The sequence below is a fragment of the Staurois parvus genome, unplaced genomic scaffold (assembly GCF_062004578.1).
Source record: "Staurois parvus isolate SC_StPar_1 unplaced genomic scaffold, SC_StPar_1.0 ptg000464l, whole genome shotgun sequence".
Lineage (NCBI taxonomy): Eukaryota > Metazoa > Chordata > Amphibia > Anura > Ranidae > Staurois > Staurois parvus.
This window is the reverse complement of record NW_028318260.1, coordinates 933,360-958,552: the sequence shown is the minus strand read 5'-3', so window position 1 is coordinate 958,552 and position 25,193 is coordinate 933,360. Positions and strand designations below refer to the sequence as shown.

Genomic DNA, 25,193 nt, shown 5'->3' with positions numbered 1-25,193 from the left:
GACTGACCATTTGGAAACTCGGGCACTGCCTGAGGGCCCGGGGTCAGTAGGGGGCCCCATGAGATGCTCCTGGTACCTTTTTCATAGGCTTTTTTGAGTTTGGGCAAGGATACAGGGGCCCCATGATCCCCTATTGCCCAGGGGCCCCATGAGTTGTCAGTCCGCCCCTGCCCTCTAGTGTAATATTTTGAACATTTAGCTTCAGACATAATAGGAGAACATTCCTTCGTGATATCATCCTTCTTCTGCACAATATTTTTTATCATTTGGTTTAAAATGTACTGTGTTGTGAAGAATAGTATCAGCATATACAGTTTCTGGGAAAATGTGGTCTGATAAGCATAAGCGCAGTTGACATAGTCTACTGACTGAAAGACTAAAGGACATTGCTCAGGATTATGACCCGGAATAAGAAAAACAACTGCTGCAAAAGTGACTGCAGAGCTCAATCTCAGCTCGTGAAGACTGAGATTGAGCTCTGCGATCAGTTTTTCAGCAGTTGTTTCCTTATTCTGGGTAACAATTCTACGCAATTTCTTTTTATCTCTTTCCGTCAGTTGACCATGTCAACCGCACCTATGCTTAACAGATGATGTTTTCTTTGAAACAGCTATTATAACCTTTGATAATGTACCTCACGACACGGCAAATAAATTGGCAACTTCAGTCACAGAGGCACCAGCTAAGCGGGCACCAACAATTTGCCCTCTTGTAAGCTCTGACATGACTCCGTATTACTAGCAGTGCACACAGTGAATGAGGAACGTGAGGCTTCCCACCTGTTAGCGAGGTGTCTGATCACACATCAAAAGCAAAAGAATGTTACATCATTTCCGCTTATAATGCAAACCTGTTATCATTTTCATACCTGCAAATCATGTAGCGCTTCCAGTTTTTCATCTAACCCCTGTATATTTTTATTATTATTATTATACAGGATTTATATAGCGCCAACAGTTTGTGCAGCGCTTTACAACATAAGGGCCAACAGTACAATTACAACACAAATTAATACAGGAAGGGACAGATTCATTTAATTTCCCCTATAATTTGGTTGGTCTAACATTTTTCTGTTTCTTTTTTTTTAGGACACAAGGATTTTCACAGTGAACTTTAAGAAGCTTTGAGAAATTTTTCAAGTGCTTGAAGATTCTAATGGCTGTAAAATATATAACTCCAGTGATAACATCAAGTTTTAAACCCACCCCAGATCAACACAAACTATGGCAATTAGCTTTTGCAGATGAGAAAATTCAAAGATTTATTTTGAGGGAACATTATCTTTTAGCTCTCTGATATTTGTGCCAAAAACAAATCTAATACATTTCTGCTATTTAATTAATAAGAAACCATGCTGGGATATGTAAAAAAAAGTTTATTTTTGGTGAAACATTATAGCTGCATTATTTTACAATATATTTAACAAAATTAAATATAATCACTATCAATATATTATCAATAATGTTTAATCAACAACACAAATGTAAAATATGCTTGACGCTGTTGGCTATAAACATTTTTAACAAGAAAATTTATGCTTAATATATAAATTGAATGTATTTATTTTTTTTAAATGAACCAACCAATTAAAATAAAATTTACCTAAATATACATCAACTCAAAGCTATGCACTAAAAACACAAACATCCTCTACAATATTGGCTCAAATACACTGAAATTATTCATGAAAATAAATGATATAAAAATGAATTTCTATAACCAAACTCTGGACCCACAGCTCGACATTGTGCCAGAGAGCTTGCTAAATTTGTCTGGGACAGATACAGAATGGGATGAATCAACAGTATTAGGAATAAAGATCACACTTGCACTGCTTTTATCATTATTAACACTAGCAACCCTTCTTTCAAATGTTTTTGTAATTATTACTATATTTATGACTCGAAAGCTTCACACCCCAGCAAATTATTTGATTGGTTCATTGGCATTTACAGATTTATTGGTGTCTATTTTAGTAATGCCTGTCAGTATTGTCTACACTGTAAACCACTCATGGTCATTTGGTCAGATAATATGTGACATCTGGCTGTTATCGGATATCACCTGCTGTACAGCTTCCATACTCCATCTCTGTGTTATCGCATTAGACAGATACTGGGCCATCACAGATGCACTTGAATATTCTAAACATCGCACAGCAGGAAGAGCAGCCGCAATGATTTCAGTGGTGTGGGTAATAGCTATATGTATCTCCATCCCACCACTCTTTTGGAGACAAGCCAAAGCTCAAGAAGAACTTATGGACTGTTCCATCAACACAGATCAGATTTCTTATACTATATACTCTACCTGTGGTGCATTCTACATACCTACAGTATTGTTGATTATATTATATGGAAGAATATACATAGCAGCAAGGACACGAATTCTTAAACCACCATCCATTTATGGAAAGAGATTTACTACTGCTCAGTTAATCACTGGTTCAACTGGGTCGTCTTTCTGTTCAGTTAATGTAAACTCTCATGGAGGTCATCCACTCACTGGAGTATCTCCAGTGTGTATCAACCATATCAAGATAAAACTTACAGACAGTGTTCTGGAAAGGAAGAGATTGTCCGTAGCCAGAGAAAGAAAAGCTACAAAAACTCTTGGAATAATTCTCGGGGCTTTCATTGTATGCTGGTTGCCTTTCTTTGTGGTGTCTCTGGTCTTGCCTATATGTAGAGATGCTTGCTGGTTTCATCCATTATTATTTGACTTGTTTACTTGGCTGGGATATTTTAACTCTCTTATCAACCCTGTAATATACACAGCCTTCAACGAAGATTTTAAACAAGCTTTTCAAAAACTTATAAGGCTTAAGAAGCTTTCTTAGAACTTTCTGGAATGTAATCCCTGCCATACGGAAGTGTGCGATGCTGCTAGCTCTCTAAATATTGGTGGAACTAATATTAAAAAAGACAAGTAAAAATATATGAAATTGAACTGCTTATAGACATGAAAAGCCATCACATCCATGCCAGGAATGTTATTAAAAACAAAACATATTTTAAGAAATAATTTCGTATTGTTTTACTTGAGCAATTTATGAACACATGACTGTGCATTACCCAATATAACTCAAAAGTTTATGATTATTGTTTTATAAAGCAGAGAAGTCAACACTGTTTTGTATACCTTGTGTTTACCATATGTGGCTAGGTGGTCACTATCAAAACATGAATGGCGTGTTTTCCTGTATGGAGAAAAATACAAATTATTTGATATAATATGCATGAATAGCCATAGCTATTAACAATGTTATTGTTATTTGTGGTTTCAATTTGCAAAATGATTCTCCTAATCTTTTCAGCATATTGCACTACGCAGAAAATAATATACACTTCCCTGTGTATTCTTAAAAATGCCATTCCCTGTAGTGGATCTACTGTAATAGTTTCCCATAAAATCATCACATGACTCCATAGCCAGAGATTCCTGCACATCCATTTAATTTCTATCGAACCTGTGTCAAAAAAGTTATGCCTCTTATGTACTTGTACATTAAATCAAAACAGCACAAATTAAATATACAATTCATCAATCGTCAAAGGAACAAGTTGTCATCCTGAAGAAGTACGCCATTTGATTTTGGGGGTTCCATCTCTTAAACCAGTTGATTTTATTATAGCTTACATTCAGTCTTATCCAACTGTTATTTGTCTTCATAGTATCTTTCACCTAGCCTTTATGGACTCTTCTTAATTTTGTGATATATATTACATTGGATGGAACGTGAGGAATGTGTCAAGAGTATAAGAAGTAAAGGTTGTTCAAATTAAGATCAAATTGTTAGTGGACCTCAGCCAACCTTTCTAGAAACACACCTAAATGTTATAAAACTGTGTCATCACTCCAGTATAAAGCCAACCCAGCCTAAAGTACATAAACAGACTCAAACAAAGGAATAATATATTCTAAACATATGATAAATATTGATCAAAGTATATCAAAATAATGCATCTAACTATATGTAAATGGAATGCTGCTGATACAAGTTACATAAAAAAAACTGGTATACCATAGTGGGGAACCTGGTAACCTGTGCCACAGCATGCATGGAGTGGCAGCAGCTGCCCATTGGGCTAACACAACCACCCAACTGGCGCCACGTGTCAGCTAAAAAAGTGGATGGGTGCAGTAAGGCCAGGGGCCATACATGCTCATCCAAGGAAGGTACCAATGATGTAACATATGTTGTGCCAAGATGAGAGTTAAAGGAATGTGAACAAATACCCATCTATTTATAAATACAGGCATATACAGTATATACAGTAGCAGTAAATCATTTTTGAGACAGGGACACCCAGAAACAGTCCAAGTGGCTTTGTCCTGCACTTCTACTTTGCTTTGTACAGCATAAACCAAGCAAAACATTTGCTTGTCCAAGCCACCAACAAAATGCAAGTCAGTTTCTAACTAAGCAGAATATCCCTCCAATGGGATCCCTAACCTAACACAAATAGACAGCGCTTGTACCATTTTTAATGTTCTACCAGTAGTCAGTCTTTTCACAAAGCAGCAAGCTCACACAGCAGAAGAAGTAATAGAGAGAGTGAAAGAACCTGAACTTCACTCCTATCACATATATAACCGCTTCCCGACTGCCCTATTATTATTATTATACAGTATTTATAAAGCGCCAATAGTTCGCTCAGCGCTGTACATTACAGACCTATAGCAAAAATACCGCTACAGGGCGGCACGGTTGCGCAATGAGTACTGCTCATTTTTGCACCAGTTACATTTTCATGACAAGTTTCAGAAGTGTCTACCCCCTTCGTCTCAGTCCAAGCAGTACTAATACAGTGCTGTGATAAAGTATTTGCTCCTTCCTGATTTTGTTTTTTTTTTTGCATATTTGTCACAGGTACATGATTCAGATCATCAAAGAAATTTTAATATTACACAAACATAGTCCCAACAAATATAAAATTCAGTTTTTAAATGATGATTTCATTTATTAAGGGAAAAAAGCCTTTTAAACCTGCCTGGCCCTATGTGAAAAAGTAAATGCCCCCTAAACTTAATAACTGGTTGTGCCACCTTTGAATACATGGTTCCATCAATTATGGCAAGTCGTCCAAATGCTGAAGCTGCAAAGCAGCTCCAGGCCATCCAACTACCACTACCATGTTTGACTGTTGGTATTAATTTCTTTTTATGAAATGGCATGTTAGTTTTATGCCAGATGTAACGGGATGCACACTTTCCGAAAAGTTCAACTTTCGTCTCATCAGTAGGCAGAATATTTGGCCCAAGATCTTGGGGATAATCAAGGAGTTTTTTTGGCAAATGTGAGACAAGCGTTTGTGTTCTTTTTGGTCAGCAGTGGCTTTTGCCTTGGAACTATCCCATGGATGCCATTTTTGCCCAGTCTCTTTCTTATTGTTGAATCATGAACACTGATCTTAACTGAGGCAATTAAGGCCTACAGTTCTTGAGATGTTTTTCTGGGTTTTTTATGACCTCCTGGATGAGTTGTCATTGTGCTCTTGGAATAATTTTGGCAAGCTGGCCACTCCTGGGAAGGTTCAGCACTGTTCCAAGTTTTCTCCATTTGTAGATATTGGCTCTCACCATGGTTCACTGGAGTGCCAAAGCCTTAGAAATGGCGTTGCAACTCTTTCCAGACTGATGCATGTCAATTACACTGTTTCTCATCTGTTCTTGAATTTCTTTAGATTTTTAGTGTGCTTCTATTTAAGCGATTTCTTGATTCAACAGGTCTGGCAGTAATTAGGCCTGGGACTGGGAAGTTAAATTTAATTCAGCTTTCCAAAAAATGTGGTAAATCACAGTTCATTAAGGATTTAGCAAGGGAGGGGGACATTGCTTTTTCACATAAGGCCAGGCAGGTTTGTACAGTCTTTTTTCCTTAATAAATGAACTAATCATTTAAAAACTGAATTTTGTATTTACTTGGGTTATCTTTCTGCAATATTAAAATTTGTTTGATAATCTGAATAATTTCAGTATGAAAAATATGCAAAAAAGTAAAAAAATTAGGAAGGGGCTAATATTTTAGCACAGTACTCTGCACAAAGGTTAAGCAAAATGCTGGACCTCACTTTGTGTATGTGAGAAACCTTGGTGCCTACAATTCTATCCTGCCAGCCCATGGCTCACAAAAGTGTGTGTGTACCATTCACAATTTTAATCAAATCTATATGGCCAAACAATTCAAACCAGTATGAAAAACAGCTGCACATACCTTTCCAATAGTACAGCAGAGCTTTTGAGCAATTAAAAAGAAAAAAATGTCTTTTGGTTGTGTGAAACTGGGAAAATGAAATTTGTCCTAAACTCATATGAAGCATACAAGGGAGCTGCACACCAATAATGTCACTGGCTGGTAAAACCTTTATTCACAGTGAAAACACATGTATGCCCACATCTTGGATGCCTGAAAAAAGTTTTTACTGGCCATTGATGTCAATTGGCACGCGGTTCACTTGTATGCATGGACAAAACATGCAGAGCGAGGATAGGCTCCTGAGATTTCACCTGTACAGTACTCAGATTGAGGGATGTATGTGATCTTGGATTGGAGACATTTGTTTGTCTTACAGCAACCATGAAAAACTGTCAACTAAATTGCCACAATTATATGATATATATATATGAGTCAATACAAGGCACATTAAGACATTTAAGTACATCCTATAGCACTGGCTTAATAATGGAAAATGTACCATTGAAACAATACATTTAGATAAACTTCAATGGATTAAATGTATTATTTTACAACATTACTGAAGAACAAATTAACAAATAAATAGAAAACAGAAAGAAGGTGATTAAGGAAACAGGCTAATTTGGTATTTTACTATCTTTAACAACTGTGGTTGCAATAAATTAAACAAATTTTGTTAATTACTGCAAAACATTTTTTTTTACAAATACTTTGCTTCAGTATTACCATTTAAAGAATTATGCAAGTGAAATAAATAAAGATCACAGTGTTGTATTCAATATTTAAACATTCTACATATGACATTTATTTTGCAAACTCATGTTACTGTCAAGTATTCAAGAGTTAAAAAATCAGTACATTGAGGAATTCGATTTTTATTTTTATAGCAGGAGCTGCCATTGCTAGACTTAATTTTCTGTAAAAAGAAAACCTTTTTTATTCTTGACAAAAAGCGTGTTTTTTGTTTAATTATTCTTTTGAGGGTCAGAAACCATTTTTCCCCCAGCATCCCTTATAGGTGTTATACTAAATTGACCCTGTTCTGGCAAGATCCTTATGTGCATCCTGATTGGCACAAGCATTAGTTCTTTGGAAAGGACTTCATTGATTGTCCCAGGAGTTTGCAGACCCCACCTGGCAGAAATTTGAGAAGAAGAAGCTGCTCAGGGCCTAGCAGAATGCTCAGTAAAGATCCTCTTGGAGCTGACACATAGGTAAGTATAATTCTTAAATGCGTTGCAGGGAAGGGCACCTGACAATTAAAATGATGAGTGCTGTAATGCTTGTGACCAATGATAGCTGATACCTAGAAGCTGTCAAATTTAGGACTATTAGCATGTGTCGGTTTAACCTTGACTAATTTGCATACATAAACATTTTTTGTATATATTTTTTATAGACCTATAGGAATTTCTATTACACTGTTTTAATAAACACTTTTGCTCTTTTTTATTATTGTAGGCCGCACATTTGTAGAAATAACATGTAAACTAAATTATTCATTTTTTAATACTGCATTTCTATCTGACAGTTACAGTATTAAACAGATGAACACTGTCACCTTCAGGCTGCTGTTATTAAATGGACGTATTTTGTCAATGAAGCCTCTAGTGTTTATGTGATCACAGAAATAGTCAATAACTAGAGTTCCTGATTATCAGTGAAGACTGGAACTGTCAGTTGCAGTTGGAACTGAGAGCCGTCAGCTACATAGTGTATCAGTTGGGGGCTCCTAAAGAGAGGACATCTACTAACATATACCCAATAGGGGCATCCTGCTGCAAAAAATTAACCTTTTTTCTACCAGGCCCTATGCTCCACTTTTAAAGCTAGACGGCCATGCAATTTTTGCAATTTTCCCTTTTTTTATTTTTTGCTTATACTGTAGCTCTCAGAGTTTGTAAAAGACTCCCCAAACCATACACTTTCTGAAAGCCTAAGACTAAGAGAATAAAAAGGAGTTGCTTATTGTTTTTTAGGTCTTGAAATAGTTGCACAACTGTTGATCAAAACAATATTTTTGCTAAAAATACACTAAAACCATTATTAGCAGACCCAAATAAAGCAAAACTTACAAAATTCCTACTAAATCTAGCAGATAAAACTGTATTGAGTTAATAAACACCAAATATTTGTAAATTTTCAATCATGCCTTTTTTGCAAAATGGTCAAAATCGATACACCCACAACTTTTAAAATCTAGAGGTTATAATTTTTTTCAATTATAGCTTTCAGTTTGTAAAAGAAACCATACATTTGCTGAAAGCACAGGACTAGTAAAAGAAGGTGCAACTTATTTTTTTTAGGTCAAAACAATATTTTTTCTAAAAATAAACTAAAATCATTATTATGCGACACAAATACAACTTACAAAAAGTCTACTAAATCTAAAAGCTAAAACTGTACTGAGGTAGTAAATAACACATATTTGATACATACATATAGGGGTTTATAAGTGGCTCAGTTTGTGTCCTGGATGTAAGGTCACATGCATACAGCCATGGTGTCTGTCAGCCTGTCATTGATTCATAGAAGCTGCTGCCTGTGGCACAACTCTGACCCCTAGGAAAAGAAATAGGTCTTGTTGCTGTTCAACCCTTTGTGTGTAAATGAGATCTTGGGCTCATTTATATGAGTACAGGGGTCCTTACAGTATGAATCAGCAGGTTGTTTATGTGGCTGGAGCTGTGCAAGCAGCATATGTTACTCTATGAGCATGCAGTGGCTGTGTAAACACAGCAGCAGGTCCTAATTCGACCAGCATGTGGGTGCGTGGCCCCAAATGCAGATAGTATGCATTCGAGATTGCTTACTGACACCCACACATCTGTAAAATTAGCAACTGTACCCGATCAGCTGCTTTGTTCCTATAGAGTAACATGGTCTACCTGAATACTGCTCCTGGAAGGTTAAACAGCATAAATAACACATTCATGCTGTATGTGACAGAGCACCCATATGAATAAATCATAGATGGATTGGAATTCGACTGGTTTAGCAGGGACTGGCTGAATCTTGATCCATGTGTGGCTATCCCTGTTTGACAGAAATCGATCATTAGATGGAATTCTGTCAAATGGGAATGTTGGTGGTAAACTTTTGTTGATCAGTGGCTGCAGAGACTGATCACTGTATTCTGACAGTGGAGAGGACTGCTGTCAGAATACAACGTTGTACAGTGTTCCAATGGGGAGGGATTCTTTCGTCCATTTCACTTGTGTGGATGATGGAACTGCAGAATATTGGGGGGCCATGAAGAGGCTCTGCAGCTTACCGTGTATTTGCAAATGTGTGCTAACTAAACCGCTGTTTTTAACACATACTGTTAGACAGGACAATTTGGTTTGTTTGCAAGCTGGTCGGTAAGTTGAGCTTGGAATTTTTTCTTTTATTGTTTGACATGTGTCCCCCTTCCATGTGCTCCTTGCTGTGAAGGCCAGTTATAGACTGGGGCAGTGGCCATTTTTTGTACTGTTGATATGCTGGTGAGAGGGTGCTCTGGACACCCTGGCTGCCATTGTGCTATATGCTGGGTGTCCAATGCACCCCTGTACCTTTAAGGAGGGGTGGGCTCCCTCAGGTTCACCTGTCATCAGTCTATCCATTTATACATGTGCTTCTACTATGGAGGCTCTCAAAATTTAGAGTTAGGAACTGCAGAATATTGGGGTGCCGTGAAGAGGCTCTGCAGCTTATACATCTATTTGCAAATGTGCGCTAACTAAACCGCTGTTTTTAATGCATACTGTTAGACAGGACAATTCGGTTTGTTTGAAAGCTGGTCGGTAAGTTGAGCTGGGAAGTTTCCTCTTTTATTGTTTGACATGCATCACCCTTCCATGTGCTCCTTGCTGTGAAGGCCAGTTATAGATTGGAGTGGCCATTTTTTGTACAGTGTGGATGATGGAGCCTGTTTTTTTATTTTTTTCATACAGCCACATCAGGGATGTAAATTCACTAAATGAATGAACAGGAAGTGTTCTGTACAGAGCCTTCATGTTCATTCACAAAATCAACCATAGTAAACACAATTTACTTTTGCTTCAGTTATAAATGAACACAGTGAGTGGTACAAACCACTCACTGTATTCATCCAGGAAAGGAAGAGGCCAGTAACTATATCATATTTATTTATATCCTGAAGCTGATCCTCCTGTGCACACAGCGGAGTGGGGAGGGTGTGGGGCTGCAAATATTTTTTAATTATTATTTATTTATTTCAGGTAATTATACAGTGCTGTCAATTTGCGCAGGGCTTTACACATATATTATATTTTCACATCAGTCCCTAACCCTCCAGGTGCGTACAATCTAAGGTCCCTAACTTACATTCATACATACACATATTAGGGCCATTCCAATCAACCTACCAGCATGTCTTTGGAGTTTGGGAGGAAACCTTATCCCCCTGTGGTTCCCCTTGCAGCAGCTGCCAGCAGGAGGGAGAGGAGGAGAAATTGTCAGCACTGCATGGGGGGATATAGGGGGATCAGTTTGGGGGGGGGGGGTCGAAGAAGCTGAGGGATCAGAGTAGAGGAAGACAGGGGGAGGAGATCTTAGAGTGGCAGGAGGTGGTGGAGGTAGAAAAGATACAGGACAGAGCAACAGTGGTATGCTGGGGTGGGTCATAATTTAAATAAATAGCTATACTCAGTGGATTGCCAGCCACTGATAATAGCTATTCTTGTTTTCAGCAGGGTCTGCTGAACAGTTCTGCTATGTGTTCCTGGTCATTAAGGTGACAATGGGCCTATAGCAGAAGGGAGAATTCCAGTGATTTAAACCTACTGAGCTGGCCAGTTTAAAGCGGTTCTGTGCCATTGTAGGTTTTACACCACTGTCAGTGCCCATTCACAAATATGAACCACATCCAATCCGCATGACATGTGAAAAAATATTGCTTCTTTTGGTGCCTGTTCACATATGTCCAGTGCACTGGCGGTGCGGTTTCAATGCGTGTGATTGGAGTCACTTTGGGTGGGGGGCCCATGGAACTCAGCTCACTTTGGAGAGGTGGAAAGACCCCTGTCTCAGCTCCCCATATCCCTCTTATGTGTAAATCACCCTGTGCCTGTTAGGGGTACAGGGTGATCTGTTCTAATATTGGGGTGGGGGGTTGTTGATTGTTTAATGTCATGTGGCTGCATCCCATTGTTCTATTGTCTTTCTGGCTTGGGAGCAAACTATTATGGGATGTCTGTGTTTATGTGTATTAGCTTAGTGGGGGGGGGGGGGGTCTCCAGCAGCCCTTCCCCTGACGGGACTGTCTGCTGATGTGAAGGTGGAATACCTGTGTGTCTTTTGTTACTAACTGTAGATTGCCCCGCCCTGTTTTATTATGCAGGGAAGGGGGACTGTCCCCTGAGTGTATATATCTTATATCTGTGTTCAAATAAACTAGTCTACCTCTTGGTTTACTTCAAGACTGGTGTTATCTAGTCTTGTATGATCGGCTGTGGTGTCTGTTGTCGGTGCTCGGATGGGGAAGAGGTATTCTAACAGAAGTACTCAAGAGCAATCTGGGTAAGTGCCGTTACAGTGCGGTTTTCAAAAGAGTTATCTGCGATTTCTGAGAGGTGCGGTCCTGTTCAAGTGCAGATTGCAGGCTATTGATTTCTATAGGAATTGTTTCTAAACCACATATGTGTGAACACGAGAAGATCCTGAACCTGATGTAAACCTGACTTGAACCGCTGAACAACTACTGTACCAATTAGCTGTGAAACCTGAGCTTCAATCCGCACCGCACATGTGTGAATCAGCTCTCAGAGTTTAAAGGATTAGTGTACCGATTGTAGGCTGGAAGAGCTTAACAAAATACTACTGTTCTTAATGTACAACAAAATTTACTGTAATATCAGATGTTACATCTAACATGATTTTGTTTTTTATGTAGGGAACCATAGACAGTCACAGACACCACAGAAATCGGCAAAATATGAATTAGTATCACCATCTGCACTCATCCTAGTGATCTATAATTCACAATAAGAACATAGATGACTTTGTTGCAGGATTACATAAATCCAGATGCCTTACACAGATGTGTCAGCATCCTATAATGATGAGAATCATTATGCATATTTAATTTTTTTCCAGATCCATTTTACAAAAATGTTCCTGATATCTTTATTTCTTAAAGTATAGATGATAGGGTTCATCAAAGGTGTCACCACAGTGTAGAGCAGTGACATTGTCTTATTTAGGTTTAACGCATGTTCACTTTTAGGAATCACATAGATGGTTATTAATGTCAGGTAATATGTACAGACCACAGCCAAATGTGAGCTGCAGGTTGAGAAGGCCTTTTGTTTTCCAATAGATGATGGAATGCGAAGTACAGCGATGGCAATACGAAGGTAAGTTATGAAAATGAAAATAAATGGAAATAGAACAATGGGAATGGAAAAAAAAAATATCTGTGTTTTCACCAGAGAAACATCAGAACAGGAATGCTCCAGAAGAGGTGCCAAATCGCAGTAGTAATGATCAATAATATTTGAACCACAGAATTGCAGTGTACATAACTGAATAATCACAATCAGAGTTGATGAAAAACTAAAGATCCATGTTATTACAGCTAGCCGGAAGCAAAAGCTTAAGCTCATTAAAGAATTATAATGCAGTGGATTACATATTGCCATATATCGGTCATAGGACATTAGTGTAAGAAAGAAGGATTCAGCATTGGTTGAAACAGAGAATATATAGAACTGAATGACACAACCAATCACGGAGATAATGGCACCTTCTACCAAGACTATGTGAAGCAGATTAGGAATAATGTTTATTGTGAACATCATTTCAGCAGAGGCCAATTGACAAAGGAAAAAATACATTGGTGTGTGCAAATGTTGCACTGATGCTACTACCAGGAGAATAAAAATATTAACAACTATCGTCATACACTGAACCAGCAAAAGGAAAAGGAAAAACATAATCTTTAAATCTGAGAGATTCTGAAACCCAAGAAGAAAGAATTCTGTAATGAATGTCTTGTTCACTTCTTGCATTCTGTCTTGCTGTGGGTCTGTATAATATTTTTGCCAAAATGTAGGAAAATATGTATAATAGCTGTGGTTGGAGTGCATACAATGAAATATGATTTATCATTATTGACATGAAGGCAATAAAAAAGGACATTATTAACAAATGATTTATGGGTAGAAACACCTTTTCCCCCAAATATGTGTCCAGAAAAGGAACCTTCATTAGTAATACATAGTTTTAATCAGGATACATTTATGTTATTAATAACATTAATAGTTATTATCAATCAAGGTCATCTCTTGCAATTTTAGTATACAGGAAAGAAAACAGATCAAATCCCCGGAGCGAAAATACTGCTTAGTAGCCATAAGCAATTCTAACTCTGGATACCAATAGGTAAAATTCTTATTCTTGAGCTTTGCTATACTTCATGTAGTAAAGCATTCTACGCTCTTATAGTAAAAAAAAACCATATATACAGTATATATATATATATATATATATATATATATATATAATTTTTTTTTATTATTTATTTATTTATTTTTAAATAGATGACAAATTTATCTTTTGCAGCCCCTTTGTTTTTTCTATCAGATTGTTCTTAGATCTTTTTGCTAGATGTAAAGTGTTACTAAACCCACAACAGTAAAATCAGTCTGTATATGCAGTAAAGCATGCTTGTTATACTCACTATGGAACCTAAGGGGTAAATCCTCTGCATTGTGTAAAAAGGCTGTTTGATCCTGTCTACCCTTTTACCGATGTCCCCCTCTTATCTCCTGACAAGACATACTGTATCGTGTGGAGCCACTCTGCTCATGTTCAGTTTGGTTTGTATTGCTAGAGAGGGCATGTGATCAGCACAGAACCAATCAGTACTGTCCAGACAGAGATCAGGAGTTCTGCATCCTCCTAGAGCAGAATGAAAACTCCTTCTACAAACTTTAACATGTGCTCTGCTGGACACTGATATAAGGCACAAGACTGCTCTAACCGCTGATAAGAAAAGGTATTTAGCAGTTTCTATTTACTAAAATAATTGCTCTTCCATGTTCTGTGTACTGTGGAAGACTGACTATAGTGAATGCAGGGTCCTGGGTTTAGTAACACTTTAAATACATTTTAACATGTTAACTTAGTTGATCCTAAATTACCTTGTTCCAAAAGTATGATGTTTTTCATTTTATGGAAGGATTTATACTGCATCTACTTCATCAATTCAATTATCGACTTTTGAACCCTCTGCAAACCAACTATGTCTTTTAATAACATTGTACACATTTTCTAGATGTAGCCTTAAATGTAATAATTGAGCATCACATGGGTTTGCATCTGAAGTTGAGTGGGACTGATTAGCTTATTGTTATCAAGTATCCTTAAATCCTTTTCTAGCTCTGTTTACCAGTTAATGTACAGGGTGTAATGCAATACCTGACTTTCATAACATTACATTTTCAAATTAAAATTAATTTGACATTTAAATTCCCAAGTTGCCATTTTTTCATGAACAATTTTTCAATGTCACAATCCCACTAACCTCTAATAATTCAACATAAATGTATGTAATCAGCAAAAATGGCTACAAAGCTATCAGCACCCAGATCATTGGTAAATTGTTTAAAAAGAACTGAATCTAAAACCAGTTAATTTTGCACATCACTGCATCAATGCAATTTATTAATGTAATGTAATTGAACTAAATTCTTGTCTGCCTTACCTTATGTAGCACCCTTCTAGTTAGCTAGGGCGAGCTAGCTGATTACTTTTTTTAGACAGTAAGGCCGAGTAGCAGCCTGGGCAATAGCCAGCTGGGTCAAATTCAGGTCAGAGCTGAGAGGCTCTGCACATCAGTTCCTTGATACTTCCCCCTGCTCTAGAATCTTGGAGGAGATTGAAGAAGCAGTGGGCGGGGGTGAGGAGGGGATGGTCTGCATACTCAAAGGACTCTGGCCAATCACCAAGCCAGAGGCTTAACACGGGACGAGAGCAGCCCTTAAAGCGAAGTTCCACTCACCCTGTCAAAAAATAAAAGTCAGCAGCTACAAAAACTGTAGCTGCTGACTTTTAAAAAACAGCCACTTACCTGTCCCTTGGTCCCGCGGAGTGTCCCCCGAAGCCCGTTTCACTGGCTGTCCTGTATTCCAGGAGGCCTGCATCTTCAGTATGGGCACTCGGCTGTGCAGCTTGCAGCTGCACAGCCAGGTACCCACTGCGCATGCGTGAGTAGCGCTGCACTTCATGAATGGTCCTGTAGTCTTCTGGGACCTGTCACATGTCCCAAAAGACTACAGGGAGGGAGGACACCTCCCGTTTCTGATCGCCTAGGCAATCGGACCGGAAGTGAGAGCGGGTACGTGTCAAATTTTGGTACCCGCTCCCCCCCGTCCCCCAAAGGTGCCAATCCTTAATGGGGAGTGGGGGAGCAGTCCTTAAAGCTGAACTTCCCCTTTTGGGTAGAGCTCCGCTTTAAGTATGACTGAGCTGGCTCAGCACCAGGAGAGCTCGTGTAGATGACATGAGGAAGACTGAGATGCAGGAGCATGGGAGGGGGCCCAGTGGGAAGGGGCCTACCTACGGGCAGGAAACTGAAAAGGAGGATCTCTCAGCCTCGCCAGAGAGAGGACCACCTATAGAGCCAGGAAAAGAGCCAGTCCACCAGAAGGCCTGGAGGTAGCCACCTACCAACACCAGCTCACAGGAGAGAGACTGAGAGAGTAATCCTACACCCCCTGGGCCAGTTAAGGGGAAAAGAGCACTCTGATTAGCTCCTTACCCAGGACTGTTCAACTTACTGTGGCAGGCACTGGATCCCCTTGCCCAGGGATTCCCTTAGGCATCTGGATAAGAGGAGGATTTATCTGAGGTCTGGGGTGGTTCTGTAGGAGAGGCAGGACAGCTCTCCAAGAAGAGAAACCCTTCTATGGACTTGTGCATAGTTGCTAAGGATTTTGTCCTCAGTTCACTTTTCCTTGGGCATTCCAATTACCCCTTTCCCCATCCAAGTTCAACACCTCTAATAAAAATTAAAAAGAAAAAGCTTAAGGACGGTTTACTGTCTCTGGAATGCAAGTCTGTGGAAAATGTGTGTTGCCTTGCTATGCAGGACTATAGGGGGACCAAAGTCTTTAACGACCCCTAAGGGGTGTAGTGCTACATTTATATAAAACTTTCATATTTAGCCTTATTGGGTCTCTTTTATTCATATAAATGTTGTTTACATGGGTATTGTTTTTGCTACAGAATTTGTTTCAAGTTTTTAAAAAAAGGGCATCGACAAAAATCGATGCCCTTTACTAGATACGTCAATGTCTCTGCTGCTTTAGGAGTTGTTTGGCTCATCCATAATAAGTACTATTTTCTAAGTAGTACTTCTACTAATAACTTGTACTTGTTTTCACTTTAAGCAATAAAGAATGATATGGCGCATTATAATTTTCAATACATTTGGACAATACAGGAATTGTTATTACTTATTTGTGCTTCCATTGCTGTTAGTAGAGAAAAAATATTTTTTACAACATTCAACATGGCAAAATTTAATTTTCTGATCCTATACCAAATGCTACATAGAAGTGAGCACTTTTGCAATGATGCTGCACCTAGCTATACATAGCTTATAGCTGCAGCATGTGCAAATTTCATTTTACATTTTCCCATAATCTGGACACTGATTGATAGCCACTAAATACTAGTAAACTGCTACTTTCAAGCACTCTGTTCTTGCTCACAACTTAAAGTGTATCTGAAGCCAAGACATTTTTTTTTACTTATAGATTAAGTCATGGACTAGGAATGAGGGAAATCAAAACTTTTGAGGTGTCACCAGGGGAAGGGAAATTTTCTAGTGGGAACATTTGCTCCAGTGATAAGTGGGCATTTTTTCTCACTTTGCAAAGATTTCCTCTCACTTCCTGCACAGTCTAGAACACAGAAAGACACATATGGAAAAATCCTGATAGAACTTAAAAGTAGAACTAAAGACACATTTTTTTTTATTTTGGACAGAGTAAGGGAGGGCTTTAACCCCTGTAAGTTATGTTTGGACATCTGTGTCCAATTGAGGAGATTTCTCTTCACTTCCTGTCCCCTAGCCAAAACAGGAAATGAGATACCTCCAAAGTGAGGGAATCCCAGGGTGTCTCCAGAGTCACCAGAACTAGTGTCCACATTGGAAGATTTCCCTGCTGTTACTGTTGTAACATCCCTCTGGTTAGGTGGCTAGGGAAATTTAGTTTTTGTCTCACTCTGTAGTAAGAGGAGTTGGATTGTCTACTTTGGTCTGATGTGGCTCCACAGCCTGTGGGATTGATTGCTTCCCCCTAGTTCTGTTGAGAAACTTCCAGAGCTTGGAGTGGGAAGATACAAAAACTCTGCATGAATCTTTACTACCCTCTGACCAATCCCCGGGCGGTGTGTCCAGGAGGTAGTCAGAGAAGGGGGTAAATAGGCTGACGCCTAGGCTCGGGAGTTAGTTGGTGCCTGGTCCCACCTGCCAGAGGATGGACTGCTGACACTTCAGGGGGCTTTTTACTTCTGAAGCCATCCAGGAGTGGTTGATGGATTGCTCTTTGCTATGGATAGAACCCTCAAATTCTACATCACTCTCGGGTCTGGAAGTAGAGCTTAGAGCAATAAAAACTGACAGGTGTTCTAATCCCTCTCCACTCTGTCCATCTTAAAAAAAGTTTTGCCTTTAGTTCTCGTTCTACTTTAATAATTCCCTACTAGCCTATGAGCACATTAGCCTGCATATCATAGGTTTTTAGTACAGTGTGCTACCACAAAGCTAGATAGTGTAATACATATAAAGTGCTATATTCATTGCTGCTGTATATTACAACTGATTCTGGGGAATTTCAGCTTGTGGCACTAGTGAGAGTGAAGTGTAAGCGAGTGTCCGACTGACAACTAATGGGGCCCCCGGGCAATAGGGGATCATGGGGCCCCTGTGTCCTTGCCCAAACTCAAAAAAGCCTATGAAAAAGGTACCAGGGGCATCTCATGGGGCCCTCTACTGACCCCGGGCCCTCGGGCAGTGCCCAAGTTTCCAAATGGTCAGTCCGCCCCTGGTGTAAGCCCACCTGCATTCAATGGTGAAGCAAGAGACCCCACAGTCCTTTTTAGGACTATTTTTTTTTTCTTTTTTGTGTGTGTGTATGAAAAAAACATTGCTTGTGGTGTTACTCCTGTTATCCCCCCCCCCCTTTTTTTCCTTTTTCTTTATTTTCTTTTTTCTAATTTTACTTTATAGATATATATATATATATATATATATATATATATATATATATACACAATATTTTATATATATATATATATATATATATATATACACACAGTCAGGTCCATAAATATTGGGACATCGACACAATTCTAAAATGTTTGGCTCTATACACCACCGCAATGGATTTGAAATGAAACAAACAAGATGTGCTTTAACTTCAGACTGTCAGCTTTAATTTGAGGGTATTTACATCCAAATCAGGTGAATGGTGTAGGAATTACAACAGTTTGCATATGTGCCTCCCACTTGTTAAGGGACCAAAAGTAATGGGACAGAATAATAATCATAAATCAAACTTTCACTTTTTAATACCTGGTTGCAAATCCTTTGCAGTCAATTATAGCCTGAAGTCTGGAACGCATAGACATCACCAGACGCTGGGTTTCATCCCTGGTGATGCTCTGCCAGGCCTCTACTGCAATTGTCTTCAGTTCCTGCTTGTTCTTGGGGCATTTTCCCTTCAGTTTTGTCTTCAGCAAGTGAAATGCATGCTCAGTCGGATTCAGGTCAGGTGTTTGACTTGGCCATTGGATAAGATTCCACTTCTTTCCCTTAAAAAACTCTTTGGTTGCTTTTGCAGTATGCTTTGGGTCATTGTCCATCTGCACTGTGAAGCGGCGTCCAATGAGTTGTGAAGCATTTGGCTGAGTATGAGCAGATAATATTGCCCGAAACACTTCAGAATTCATCCTGCTGCTTTTGTCAGCAGTCACATCATCAATAAATACAAGAGAACCAGTTCCATTGGCAGCCATACATGCCCACGCCATGACACTACCACCACCATGCTTCACTGATGAGGTGGTATGCTTAGGATCATGAGCAGTTCCTTTCCTTCTCCATACTCTTCTCTTCCCATCACTCTGGTACAAGTTGATCTTGGTCTCATCTGTCCATAGGATGTTGTTCCAGAACTGTGAAGGCTTTTTTAGATGTCGTTTGGCAAACTTTAATCTGGCCTTCCTGTTTTTGAGGCTCACCAATGGTTTACATCTTGTGGTGAACCCTCTGTATTCACTCTGGTGAAGTCTTCTATTGATTGTTGACTTTGACACACATACACCTACCTCCTGGAGAGTGTTCTTGATCTGGCTAACTGTTGTGAAGGGTGTTTCTTCACCAGGGAAAGAATTCTTCGGTCATCCACCACAGATGTTTTCCGTGGTCTTCCGGGTCTTTTGGTGTTGCTGAGCTCACCGGTGCGTTCCTTCTTTTTAAGAATGTTCCAAACAGTTGTTTTGGCCACTCCTAATGTTTTTGCTATCTCTCTGATGGGTTTGTTTTGTTTTTTCAGCCTAATGATGGCTTGCTTCACTGATAGCGACAGCTCTTTGGATCTCATCTTGAGAGTTGACAGCAACAGATTCCAAATGCAAATAGCACACTTGAAATGAACTCTCGACCTTTTATCTGCTCATTGTAATTGGGATAATGAGGGAATAACACACACCTGGCCATGGAACAGCTGAGAAGCCAATTGTCCCATTACTTTTGGTCCCTTAACAAGTGGGAGGCACATATGCAAACTGTTGTAATTCCTACACCGTTCACCTGATTTGGATGTAAATACCCCCAAATTAAAGCTGACAGTCTGCAGTTAAAGCACATCATGTTTGTTTCATTTCAAATCCATTGTGGTGGTGTATAGAGCCAAAAATGTTAGAATTGTGTTGATGTCCCAATATTTATGGACCTGACTGTATATATATATATATATATATATATATATATATATATAATATATATATATATATATATATATATATGAATAAAGGGGTTTTATTTTGCTTGTAGTGTTTTCTGGTTGTTGTTTGTTTTCTTTTTTAGTTATTTAGATGTTTGTTCCTTTTCACTCTCTTTAGTTTTTAATTTTGTTAGGGTTTTTTGTACCAAAGCACCACATCTCCCGTACAGCTGTTACTAAACCTAGGAAATAATAAAAGGGGAGGGTATTCCCATCCGCTATCAGGGGATGAGAAGCAACCATATTCACAGGCCAAAGCAGTGGTTGAGCCACAACATCAAGAGGCAGGGCATGTGTGCCTTTCTTTTTTGGCAGTGTGCATGCTAAACTGCCAACACATACATAGGAGGCAGAGGAGGAAGAGGCACAGCAGCAGGAGGAGAAGGAGTACTTCCTGGTGTGTCAAGACAGGCCTGCTTTATTCAGACTCCATCCCTGTGAGGAAGCATGAGGAGGAGGAGAAAAAACAGGAGTATGGTTACAATAGCTGCATTATACAAGAATAGGACTTGGGGCACCCTTTCGGGTATGGGTTTCATCCCTCACAAACATTATGTGTGGCTGGGTTGAGATAACAAAGGACAATAATATCCTCAGAGATTCTGATAACTTGGCTTCTGTGCCTGTGAAAGGACCCCAAAATTCATGGAATCAAGGCAAGGGCCCGTTACTGATTGGCCACCATCCTGAAACCCCATTAAAAAAAATTACAGAGCTCTTGCTTTCACTGAGCGAACAATCATTGACACATATGGAGGATGTGCTGTGAAGGAACCTGTTAACCTCTCTTCCAAAGGCTGTCAGTGTACCATTTTATGGTGACACACTGGGGTTGATTTACTAAGGTAACTATACTTTGCACTGCAAGTGCACCTCAAGTGCGCCTACAAGTGAACTGCAAGTGTAGTTGCTTTATATCCGAGGGGAAGCTCTGAAATGAGGCGAAGCTCTGCTGATTTCTTTAATTTAATCATGTGCAAAAATTCTGTTTTTTATTTTCCCTGCATATTCCCCTCATATCTAGATTAACTGCACTTTCAGTGCACTTGAAATGCACTTGGAGTGCGCTTGCAGGACACAGCCTATTTGCCTTCAGTAAATGAACCCCAAAGCCTCCTGTCAGTGAAAGGAGGAGCAGTAGTGGTGGTGGTGGCTGCCTAAACAAAGCTTTCAAGACATTTTTCATTAGTTAGTGCCCAGGTGTTTCTTTTGTCAGCAGCTACATGGGGACAAGGGCAGATGTTGACACTTTTATAATGGATAACCCTCCTCAACTACTAGGTATTCCTAGATTGTAAGCTCATAAGAGTAGGGCCCTCTTACCCCTCGTACGTTGTTTGTTGTTGTTGTTGTACTGTGCCATGTATTGTCCCCCCTATTGTACAGCGCTGAGCAAACCCTTTGGCGCTATATAAACTCGTAGTAATAATAATAATAATTAATGATGGACCACTGGTCAGAGCTTACCTAGCATGCAATCAAGCTACTGGGCTCCCCTACAGCCAACATGCTTTCTTACTGTACATTTAGCATTGTGCGGAGCTTTGTCTGACCCCAGAAACAGTTGATTGACTAACCTTTGTGGAAATGAACAAGTCCTGGATACGTGACAACTACCAAGCCTCTGCTGCAGATGTCACAGATCAACGTTTGTGTTAAATTTTGGCATCTAAAAAAATGTTTTACTGTACAGTCAAAAGCCTCACCTTTGAACAATGCAGGCCTGCAATAATTATCACACTTTGCCCCCATTGACACCTCTTTATAGAGGTGAAATCATAACCATTTACTGCCACTGTTGTAGGAATGTCACCATTACTGCTTCCATTGCGTAATGGAAATTTCAACATGGCACACATACATTTTCTTCAGCTGTTTCTCAATATGCAATAGTTCTTGGGAGAGTCTATCCTGTCCTCTGCATGGATTTTTGGGTCGGGTTACAGTGTTGTGTCACTGATAAAACAAAACAAAAAAGTTTTCTGCTGCTGCTGTTATATTAAAATGAAAACATTTTTGGCTGGATGAGCACTGCATTGGCCATTAATGTTTGCATTGCATTATGGTGCATAGTCTTTAACCACTTGCCATCCTGAAGATTTACCCCCCTTAATGACTAGGCCTTTTTTTGCTATTCGGCGCTGCACTAATTCAACTGATAATTGCACAGTCATGCAATGCTGTTACTAAATTAAATTGATGTCCTTTTTTCACACAAATAGAGCTTTCTTTCGGTGGTATTTGATCACCTGTGTACTTTTTATTTTTTTCCTCTATAAACAAAAAAATATTTTGAAAAAAAACATTTTTTTTTTCGGCTATAAAAAATATAAAGCAAACTCAGTTAGTCATAAATTTAGCCCAAAATGTATTCTGCTACATGTTTTTGGTAAACAAAATTCCAATACGTGTATATTGATTGCTTTGTGTGAAAGTTATAGCATCTACAAACTATGGTATAGATACTGCAATTTACACCATTTTTTGCTATACAGCGCTGCACTTAATTTAACTGACAATTGCGCGGTCATGCAATGCTCTACATAAATGAAATTTGTGTCCCTTTTTTCACACAAATAGAGCTTTCTTTCGGTAGTATTTGATCACCTGTGCTCTTTTTATTTTTTTCACTATAAACAAAAAAATTTAAAATTTTGAAAAAAACTATATTTTTTACTTTCGGCTATAAAAAATATAAAGCAAACTCAGTTAGTCATAAATTTAGCCCAAAATGTATTCTGCTACATGTTTTTGGTAAACAAAATTCCAATAAGTGTATATTGATTGCTTTGTGTGAAAGTTGTAGCGTCTACAAACTATGGTATAGATACTGAAATTTACGCCATTTTTTGCTATACAGCGCTGCGCTAGTTTAACTGACAATTGCGCGGTCATGCAATGCTGTACATATATGACATTTATTTCTTTTTTTCACACAAATAGAGCTTTCTTTTGGTGGTATTTGATCACCAGTGTGCTTTTTATTTTTGGATTCTGCGAACACTGGTTTTGTGTGCAATGTATCAAATGACATACTGACACTACACTTGCTGGGGGAGAAGGGGGGTAAACGTAGGGGCTAAATGCAGGTGCTGGCAGGTTCCGGGGCTGATCCCGCTAACGCTGCATATTTGGGGACACTATACTAATGTGAAAACTGGTATAGTGCTGATCTGATCAAAGATATTGATCCATTTAGACACAATACTATCAATGGAGGTTTATTGTGTATGTGAGCATGTTCCTGACAATCAAGTGGTTAAATGTGATTACTGGTGTACTAATGGGCAATCTGACGCTATCTGGGAGGGGCGCTGACGCTAACTGACACTAGCGCTATCTGAAGTCGCCAGCAACACTAATACAGTGATCAGCAAAAAATCTGTGCACTGTACTAATGACACTGGTGACAGAGCAGTGAAGGGTTTAATGGGGGGGGGGGGGGTGATCAAGAGGTTAAGTGTATCCTAGAGTGTTCTAACTGAAATTGTGTAGTGCTTTTATTCACAGTTTATGTTGATTCTTCTCTCTCTGTGACAGAATGTGCTTCCTGTCCTGTGTAACTGTCAACACAACACAGGACAGGATAGGACAGGGATCGTTCGTCCGACTTGGGCCGGACATCACTGGCCTAAATTGGATGATTGATCCCTCAGAGATCAAATCGGGGCACCCGTTGGTCGGAGGGGTGGTTGCACGCCCCCCCCCCCCCGGCCAGAGAAAAGCGAGCGCAAATCACATATATAAAACTGGACAATACTTAAAGGGAGATTTACTAAGTCGGGCGCACACACAATCTGGTGCAGCTGTGCATAGTAACGAATCAGTAGCTAACTTTAGCTTGTTCAGTTAAGCTTTGACAATAGAACCTGGAAGCTGATTGGTCACTATGAACCGCTGCTCCAGATTTTATGTTCTCCAGTCTTAGTAAACCCCCCCTTAATGTTTCCACATTTTGCCTCTCAGATGGCATATTTCTTTGCTTTGATTGCAGGCTACATCAGGCTGTTTGTATTGATCTTTTGGGTCTAGTTAAGTGCACTGAAGATACTGCCTGGTCTCACTTTCTACCACTGAAAGTTGTGAACTATAAAACATTCTTTAGTTCTATGCTGATAATTTGTGCAAAATGTTCTCATTTGTCAGAAAGATAATACAATTTTAATTTTGTAATTCAAGACCTGCTTTATCCCATCTTAAATTCCCATAAAAGTAGCAATCGAATTAAATATTTTGGGCTTAGATATGACGTATCTCATATGACAGTTAAATGCTAGTAAAAAGGGTGGTATTCTGTTCAGCAAATGTGTACAATTTTTAAAATCTGTGCCTACAGTTTCATGTAATATTTACATCTGGAATGAGTTTTTATTTCTTGTGACTTCTGAAAAAGTACATTGTAATTTTTATTTCGTGACAAAACCTGCCTAGTTACCCATCTCCCATTGATATAAATGCTTGCACGTTGTGCCCATGTCTGTGAAATATGTGTTGATTGTGGCATAATAAATTGAAATTTTATTTCACAATAAAATATGCCTCATCTCTTCTTCTAAACAATTGTCTACACAATACTTATGAATGCTGTCTTTGAAAAATTGGACTAAGTTTTTTATTTAAAAAAATTGAGTTGAGCACTGTAATTTTTTAGCTTGCCTTAATAGCTGCCTCATCTCTAAAAAGTGGGTTTGCAGTTTTGAGATGTTTTGGTGCACTCTGAGTTGACAATTTGTTAACTCAGAGTGCACACAATACAGTGTAGTACTGAAAGCAAGATCACAACTTATATAATAGCTACAGGTATTGCGTTATTTTTTTTGTTAAATTATATCATTGGCAATAGAATTTAGCGATGTTGTCTTTGCTACTTTCAGCACTCACTTATGGCCTTTCCCTGCTGCACAAAATAAAAATTGTCTTTGGGAAAAACTAATAATAAAGACCTTTTATTTGAGTGAAAATCAGTAATAATG

At 38.9% G+C, this 25,193-nt stretch overlaps 2 protein-coding genes across 3 annotated transcripts in view; one reads left to right on the top strand and one right to left on the bottom strand.

The window, feature by feature from the left end:
• The window catches only part of HTR1D (5-hydroxytryptamine receptor 1D), a 123,450-nt gene extending 120,426 nt beyond the window's left edge, over positions 1-3,024 (top strand). For both annotated transcript variants that reach the window (XM_089688986.1, XM_089688985.1), the window contains exon 2: positions 1,089-3,024. In XM_089688986.1, the coding sequence (XP_089545112.1) occupies positions 1,685-2,839 (1,155 nt within the window). In that variant the 5' untranslated portion in view covers positions 1,089-1,684 and the 3' untranslated portion in view covers positions 2,840-3,024. The remainder of the gene's footprint in view (positions 1-1,088) is intronic.
• A 9,249-nt stretch (positions 3,025-12,273) lies between these two features.
• On the bottom strand, positions 12,274-13,212 carry LOC149452782 (olfactory receptor 11L1-like). Its single transcript, XM_089688976.1, has one exon. It carries the CDS (start codon positions 13,210-13,212, stop codon positions 12,274-12,276), a length of 939 nt encoding a protein of 312 aa, XP_089545102.1.
• Positions 13,213-25,193: the final 11,981 nt, after the last annotated feature.